The following is an 8846-nucleotide window of genomic DNA, read 5'->3' on the forward strand; positions in this document are numbered from 1 at the left end:
AAGGATTAAAACCAAGTATAAAATTTCTTGGTATCTTTGACATATTTATTTCAGGTTAACTCTCACACACATACATACAGATCCTTCCATCACTGTGTAGTTTAAGTGGCGCTTTGCTAAGGTAACGTGTATCAAATGAAGATCGTGTGTTAATTAAATGTCGACGCAAAAAGCGAACACTACTGTTAAGCTACACTTTTCTCTGGTTAGTTCATCTGACTTGTGGGAATGGAAGCAATGCCTTCTATTTCCGGTTAACTCACAACCGAGTCTATAAATGCCCATCACAACATATTCAATTAGAATAATCTTCAGGATATCAAGAACAAGCACAGTTCTTCCAAGTGCTCGACTGTATACTGCTGTTTCATCATTCCTGAAACTTTAGTTCAGTAAAAATAGCTGTTCTATTTTGTCAGAAGTGGACATAAATAACACTCTTTAAAATTACATTTGAGTTTAATTTCATGCTTCACTAACAGATGGCAATACCTACAACACACAAACTTTCTAACACTATAAAGCAAAAACAAAAGGATCTTCACTTTACATAAAATTATATTGTTTCTTGAAGCTTAATAAGAATAAATAACTTCATTGCGCATTTCAATAGTCTAGATAGCAAATCAAATGAAAATATAGAGCCACAACTAGCATATCTCGATGAAGAACATCGGTAAAAATGGATGATAAAACGACTAAAATTAGCTACGCGTGTACTTACCGGTACTTCGTTGTGTTGATAAACAAGGTGTTAATAATAACAGTGCTGACATCTGGTGGCAATAAATTATATTCCTGACGTCATTGTTTCGGACGAAATAATAATAATAATAATTATTATTATTATTATTATGTGACACCTCCAGGGAGTCCAAAGACTCATCGTACTAAGAAAATACACAGGCTGGCTAGAAATTTTACATTCTTGACATGCTATATTAGTCTCTTAGCCTTGATTATTTCGGCCATAATTCCAGCAATAATGATTTTATGGTTTTAATGGTGCAAGGACAGCAAAGATCATACTGTGCCACATCAAAGGTTATAGCAGTACACAATGTAAGACAATCACAAACATCCATGCTCACAGCAGAATTCAAACCTGCAACTTGTTGGTTGGAGAGAGGGTGCACTAACCACTTGGCCAGCCAGGCTGGTCTTGACAGTGAATGAATTTAAGAACGTACGATAGGTATTGTGTGAATAATGTAGTGTGAGCTTCCTGCAAAGACTTTTCCAGCTCATCACAATTTTACAATACTTTTTAGCAAAATTATATCAAAGGTGAAAGAGTAAAAATGAGGAACATTTTGTTTCCTTTCCACAACTCCCCCCCCCCACACACACACTCCAACTTTTTTAAAGACTTCAAAATTAGTTTCCAAACAAAGTAGTGCACTAATGAACTTCCAACATTGCTTAGTGCAAGCTAATTTTCTACATAGCATCAGCACAGGGACTGTCTTAAATTTAATACAGTATTAATAATACTTCAGGGGGGGGGTATCAAGTGCTTTTTAAATCAAATGTTTAAAATATGTTGTAAATCAGAGCTTTTATTTATTATTTTTTTTTCCCCATTTGGTACTTGGCAAATATTGTATCTCAACAAGAACGTGGAATTTAAAACAGTGCTGTTAGGACCAGCACAGTGATTGAGGGATCTCTGTGTGTGTGTGTGTGTGTGTGTGTGTGTGTAGAAAGTTTATTACCTTGGGTTTATTATACGTTAACGATACCAAGAACGTGCGTCCATTTATCCATAATTCGTCGTTAGAGCACGTTTTTGCCTTGTTTTGCTTCCTTGGGTAAAGGATTAAAACCAAGTATAAAATTTCTTGGTATCTTTGACATATTTATTTCAGGTTAACTCTCACACACATACATACAGATCCTTCCATCACTGTGTAGTTTAAGTGGCGCTTTGCTAAGGCAACGTGTATCAAATGAAGATCGTGTGTTAATTAAATGTCGACGCAAAAAGCGAACACTACTGTTAAGCTACACTTTTCTCTGGTTAGTTCATCTGACTTGTGGGAATGGAAGCAATGCCTTCTATTTCCGGTTAACTCACAACCGAGTCTATAAATGCCCATCACAACATATTCAATTAGAATAATCTTCAGGATATCAAGAACAAGCACAGTTCTTCCAAGTGCTCGACTGTATACTGCTGTTTCATCATTCCTGAAACTTTAGTTCAGTAAAAATAGCTGTTCTATTTTGTCAGAAGTGGACATAAATAACACTCTTTAAAATTACATTTGAGTTTAATTTCATGCTTCACTAACAGATAGCAATACCTACAACACACAAACTTTCTAACACTATAAAGCAAAAACAAAAGGATCTTCACTTTACATAAAATTATATTGTTTCTTGAAGCTTAATAAGAATAAATAACTTCATTGCGCATTTCAATAGTCTAGATAGCAAGGAGAGTGTGCCACATCAAACTATTGAATCCCGTCCAACTACTAACCGCAATCAAACTTGCTTAAGCTATTAGTAGCAGAGGCTCTACCAATCGACCAACCTTAGCTATTATAGTTATTATTATTATTCATGACACCTCCAAGGAGTCGAAAACTCATCGCGGGAGGACAACTCTCCGTCTCCACTACTATACAGAACCTCTACTACCAATCACCTACACCAGCGCCATCTACTGCCCACAACCACTAACGCTAGTATTTTTTGTCTGCAAATTGCGTGTGTTCCGATTTGTCTGTATGCAGGATGAAAAACCCGAGTTTCCGGGAGAAAAAACCTGCTCCCTCCGTATGAGATCGGCTAACTCATCTTCGATTGGAAATCGTCCACATAAAGATTCCTCCCGTCATAACGAGAATCAAACTTAGGCCTTTTCTAATCGAAGGGCGCAAAGTACCGTCGTTCATCCAATTGCGTTACGGAGGGGCTTTAAAAAATTACTATTATTATTATTAATACACACCTCCAGGGTGTCCAAAGACTTATCGAGGGAGGGCACCTGCTCTACAGCTCTGTCACCGCCATTCCACCAACTGACAGCAACTACACCAACGCCATCCACCGCCGACCATCACAACTAGTATTTCCAAAGACAATCACAAACATCCATGCCCAGCAGGATTCGAACCGGCAACCTGGAGAGCGGATTCGCTAACCACTCGGCCGACCAGGCTGGCAATATAATATTTAACACAATTCATTATATTTTAGTTCTTTCTTTTATTATTATTATTTATTATTTTCAATTAGGCTATTTCTGTTTAAATAAACACTGATATATTCAGTGGTCAATGTCGTTCGCATACCAAAAGAAATTCCGTTCCATTCGCTGCCGGAAAGCGTTCCCTACGAGAAAGCCAGTATAGCAAAACCCTTCCTAGCTGTCATCAATCAAAAATCAGACTGAGGTAACATGGGTTTTGCAGGATGCGAAAGGCAGAAACTCGAGCGAGTTATTCATCTTACAAAGCAGGAAACTAACTAAATTAGGAAAAGAGCAAGATTTTAGGGTTTTTTTGGGGGGGGGGGTAATGATTCCTAAATCGGAGATTATTAATAAATATTTATTCGTTTTTTTTTTATTTGCTTGTTCTAAAAGAATCAGCTAACACTTTTTATTACCTTATAGGGAGTAGGCAAGGCCGTTTTAGACCTATCTAACTTTTGGAGACTGAGTGGGCAGTTCAATCTCTACAAGTAGCCAATCAGAGATAGTCGGCCCAAGATTATTACTAACTTTAAGGGAGATCGAGTGAAGAAACTGGCAAACAAGTGCTGTCGTTTTGTGGCCCCTAACACGATTTATTATTATCTGAAATAATTCAATTCCTTCTTGTTTTATTTATATATTATTTACCTCGATGAGCCTCTGTAGCTTAGTTTGTATCGACGATGATTTGTGGTTTGAAAGCCCTAGATTCGAATCCTGTTCAGAATGAGAACAACCATTATAAGGGCTTTTCATTTGAAAGCCCGATTCGAATTCTGTTCAGAATTAGAACAACCATTATCAGGGCTTTTCATTCGAAGGTGGGTGAACCTTTCTTATATGGTGGTGCCATTGTTTTTTTTTCTTCACCAGCAAACTGTTCAAAAGAACACGTAATATAGGATACTATGGGAATAATGATTAACCACTCTGTTCCATCTGATTTTAATTTTTTCGAGCCTTGAATGGCACGCTGCGCATAAGGGTAAATCAGGAAGGAAGGATTTATCTCAATATCTCACTAATATTTATTTTCCAATTTCACTCAGGATTTATTTAAAAATTCCTATCTTTTCCCCTCTGATTTCTTTGGAGAGGATAATTCCCCCTCCATCCACCTGCTATTAGAGTGAGCGCATACATCTGACACAATTAATACTCACATATCTTCATGGTTTTAGCAAGGCATTAAGATATCATTTAATTTCTAGTAATTTCTAAGCGGGTGCTGCATTTATGTCTCTTCATGTTAGCCCAACAGTAAAATTTCTATGAAAGTGTATATGACAATCAGGATCCTACTTATGCACACGCACACGAGGCTGTAATAGGGGACTCTGAAAAATTAAGGCCAATTTAAGGTACCCAAACAATGAGGGAGCCCTGGAGCGCTCTAGCACCTCTGGCCCTGCCCACCTCAGAAAAAAAAATGTAAGTATGGCCCTGATGACAGTGTTTTTGTGTTATATTTCTTATGGTCAGCTTTAATTTGATTTTGCTGGAATTATGGCCGAAATAATCAAGGCTAAGAGACTAATATAGCATGTCAAGAATGTAAAATTTCTAGCCAGCCTGTGTATTTTCTTAGTGAAAACTTAGGGCAATAAGATAAACAGAGACTCCAGTGTTCGAAATCTGTATCTATTCATATTTCCAGTTAAGATGTTACTTTAATGTTCAACGCACAAGAAAATCGACCGTAGAATTCACAATATTTCAAAACATATAGACCACGAGATGATGGCAGTAGTGTGAAGTACTTTCCTCCAGGATGCTATTGAAATCATTGATATTAGCCAGTTTTCAGTGAATGGCTAAAGGTAGAAATGATAGCCAACCCATCTTCTAAACAGTGATTAGGCTAAAAATGCTGAAGATCAAAGTATCATGTATATCTGATAATGAAATGAATCACGTTATGGTAATGATTTGATGTGTGTTAGTTTCCTATAGGAAACAGATTAGTTAATTAAATTTTGTGATCATATGGCAATACAAGAATAAGAAAATACTCTGTGCTAAAATAATATTGGAATTTCATCATTCCAACTGTTAGTAGAAGAGGCATAGTCTGGAGCTGTTTCTCTGTGTCTTTGGTTGTAGTGCCTGAAAGGATAAATGCTGATGGGTATGAAACACTTTTGGGTAATGCAATGCTTCCTATATTGTGTGAGTTTTATGAAAAAGACCCGTGTGTTTTAACATGACACTGCACCAGCACCACATCATACTGAAGGTGGCATTGCAACATAGTTTTAGGTGATGTAGAAAAAACTTATGCTCTGCATAGAGTTATCGATCTCGATCCAATAAACTACCTTTAGGACACACTGGAATTTCAAATATGTCCATATCACTGCAAGCAACAATTATACCAAGAGTGATAGCTATTTTTAAGGATGAATAGTTCAAAACACTTTTTCACAAGCTGATGGAATCTCTGTTAGAGGGGTGTCATGTACAGTAACTCCAAAGGGTATACAACTTAGGCCTTTCCCAATCGAAGGTATGATGGTAGTAGAGTAGGTGTTCTCCTTCAATGAGTCTTCGGACTCCTTGGAGGTGTTACAAAATAATAATAATAATAATAATAATAATAATAATAATAATAATAATAATAATAATACATATGAAATCACGTTCATTAGTGTCATTTTGTTGCAATACTTTTTATTTTTCTTTTAATAAATATTAAAAGAAAAAATTTCGAAAACACGAAATTAAAATGTTTATTTTTTTAACAGATATGTGTGCGTTTTCTGCGACAAACATACGGCATTTTACTTATACATAGTTATAAGTTATAGTTATAAATGTGAATAATGCTTTAAATGTACTATGAAGGCAATAGAGTGAACAAAGAAAATTAGAGCATTGCAAACCACAATCATAAATGCTAAACAAACTACTACTGTTATTATATAAATAATAAATAAAAACCGATAAATAAAAACAATAAAAAAGCAACATACAATAAAGTATGCTATTTTAATATCAGTCAATCAAATGAAAATAAAAAGGCGTTAGAGAATTTATATTTTATATTAAATCGAATGATTTTTGTGCTGAATAATTATTAAAAAAATATTTGTAAATTAATTTCAAATAAATAATTGAATATAAAAGTTTTGCATTTATTACATTAATATGAAAGATTTATTGTAATGTTTCATTCTTCTCACATTTGTAACAAATTGGTAGTAAAAGAAAGCGGTTTGATAAGAAATTACCTCGTCTGCTTGTATAGCTGAAGTGCAGTTGAAACAGTTAAACAGTAGGTTTCATTAGGCTTAGTAAAACAAAGTTGGTATACGAAATAAAATTAATTTTAAATCGGAAACAGCTATTATCTATGGACAGTGTTGGAGGTGTGTGACATCAGAAATCCGAAACCAAATTATTTAAGAGAAACCGAAAAAACATCTAGATTTCTTAACTAAAAGGAAAGCCTTGATTTGATATAATATCCACAGCCCTACGTGTCTCACGAAGAATTGTCTTCGCAAACAATCACTTTCGGAAATTCGGTTTCTTAGTATGAACATTACAAAAAAAAAAAAAAGAGGAAAACATTGATATTTATTACTTGCTCAAATTAAAACCATTTTTTTTTTCTCTGCCTGATAAGAAGGTAATTATTAAAACATTACTAACAGTCATCCAGAAAAATTACAATTATAAATACATAGGAAGCCATACTCCAGGTGGCGTGGGGTCAGTTTTAATAGACGTAAAATTAAATATTAAAACAATTTTTTTATAAATAAATATATTAAACAATAAATATTTCTAGGTAGTTTTCATTAGCTTCGTCACTTTTCGGAATATAGAACTTTATGAATATCCCACAGCTTCCATTCTTTAAACACTTTCAAAAAATCTTTGTTTGGCACAGAACACAAAATAAGGAAAGACTTTGCGCCACAAATTTATTTCCAAGTTCACTTTCATAACTCCGTCACTCGTCCTAGGAACAGGAACATTCCCGATGTTTCTTGGCGAATGATGAACAGAAACGGATGCGTGACGTGAAATGAGGGTTTTAAAGAAAGGGAATCGACTGTGGCTTCGGTAATTGCAGCAACTTCTGTTCCTTGTTCGTTCACTTCAATTACTCCCATTTGAACAACTGATGACACAAAAAGTCCTTTGTCGGGACTCATTGCTGAAAAGTCCGCTTTTGTGGATGTAAAAATTTCTTTTATTCCTACATCGTTTAAAGCATGAACAAAATTATATTCGCCTTCGATGCGAAACTTAGGGATCATTATGTCCACATCTGCTTCGTACATCACGCTGATAAGATCTTCCAGGCTATCTTCGTTTAAATTATTCTCCAGTCTTCGCAATCCTTTCCGTTCTCTGGGCAGCAATATGAACATCGCAACATCTTCGCCTTCATAAGGAAGCACTAATGCGAATGTATCTAATTCCAGCGAGTAGCCATAAAGAAGTACGGTAGTGCGATGCATGCCGGGAACTTTAAGGGGTAAGGTACCATTATTGTAGAATGTAACCAATTTAGTTTTCTTTGCGTCGAACTTCTTCAACCACGTGCCTTGAAAATATACCGCATTTAAAAGCAACATACACGAAGATAAGATGGGAGGATACTTTAACATTTGAGGGATATATCCGTTTGTGGTTTGATTTACCCACAAGTTTATCCTCTTCACTAACTCTTGATCGTCTGTAAAGCTAACCTTGTGAAGTGAGGAACTGTAGTACCTATCAATTAATCGTTGATACGTTGGAAGTATTTGAAAAGCATCGTGAAAAAACAACGTGTTTGCCGAGCGAAACGTATAATAGGAACTATTGGACAGGGAGGTGAGTTCTTTTTGCATCTCTTGATGTAGTAAGCTAATATTGTAATGAAGTGCATCGTTCACTTCTTGAGAACTGCTGGAATTTGTGCCTAGATGAATTATTCCAAGAGTTGAGAAAATTGCGACGGGCGAAAAGATGATATTGTTCGTATCCGCAATACGTTTGTACAGTTGGAAAGCCAGTGCATTGCTTACAGTTGCTGTTGGTGTTGCAGATCTGTTGACCACGTTGTTAAACTGCTCGTAGTCTTCCCAGTGAAAGTAGGTCAACCTGGACCACATTACAGGCGTGGATACCAAAACGAGGAGAACAATTTCCAAAGATCTGAAACAAGAAATTTCTGTTTAAATCAAAACGCATTAAAATGGTTTTAAAATAACTATATGTATAATTGTTACACGATATACCCATGGAATCGCAGGACTCATCACTGCACCAATCTACCCTCACAATTTTTTTTTTGTCTGCTAATTCTAAAAAACAAAATAAATAAAATAAATCTGCTAACACATTTTATTCCGCAAAGGGAGTAGGTGAGGCCATTTTAACCCTAACTTTTGGACAATGAAGGGCAGCCAACTCCACTTATAGCCAATCGAAGAGAGCTGGTCCAAGCTATTAATGATTTTAAAAGCAAAGACAACTGCCACCTTCTCGTTGTCCACAACTCTACGCAATATATTCATGTCTAAAACAGTGCGAGTTCTAGGTCGATTTTCTAAAGTTTCCGGTAGGAAAAGCCAAACCTTTTGGGGAGATTAAAACCGTTGTTAACGGTTTTTATCTCCGGTTTTAACGGTTTTCGGGAGAT

At 35.7% G+C, this 8846-nt stretch overlaps 1 protein-coding gene across 1 annotated transcript; it reads right to left on the reverse strand.

Moving 5' to 3' along the window:
* Positions 1–7055: 7055 nt before the first annotated feature.
* Positions 7056–8316, reverse strand: LOC150098643 (intracellular coagulation inhibitor 1-like). The gene has a single exon (XM_090405304.1). The coding sequence runs from the start codon at positions 8314–8316 to the stop codon at positions 7153–7155; it is 1164 nt and encodes a 387-aa protein (XP_090261430.1). The 3' UTR covers positions 7056–7152.
* Between the last annotated feature and the right edge of the window lie 530 nt (positions 8317–8846).

Source organism: Typopeltis vanoorti, chromosome 15 (assembly GCF_054136105.1).
Source record: "Typopeltis vanoorti isolate ZY-2024b chromosome 15, IOZ_Tvanoo_1.0, whole genome shotgun sequence".
Taxonomy (NCBI): domain Eukaryota; kingdom Metazoa; phylum Arthropoda; class Arachnida; order Uropygi; family Thelyphonidae; genus Typopeltis; species Typopeltis vanoorti.

Coding starts and splice junctions, on each gene's coding strand:
- LOC150098643 (XM_090405304.1), bottom strand. CDS start 8,316: ATGTGGTCCAGGTTGACCTACTTTCACTGGGAAGACTACGAGCAGTTT.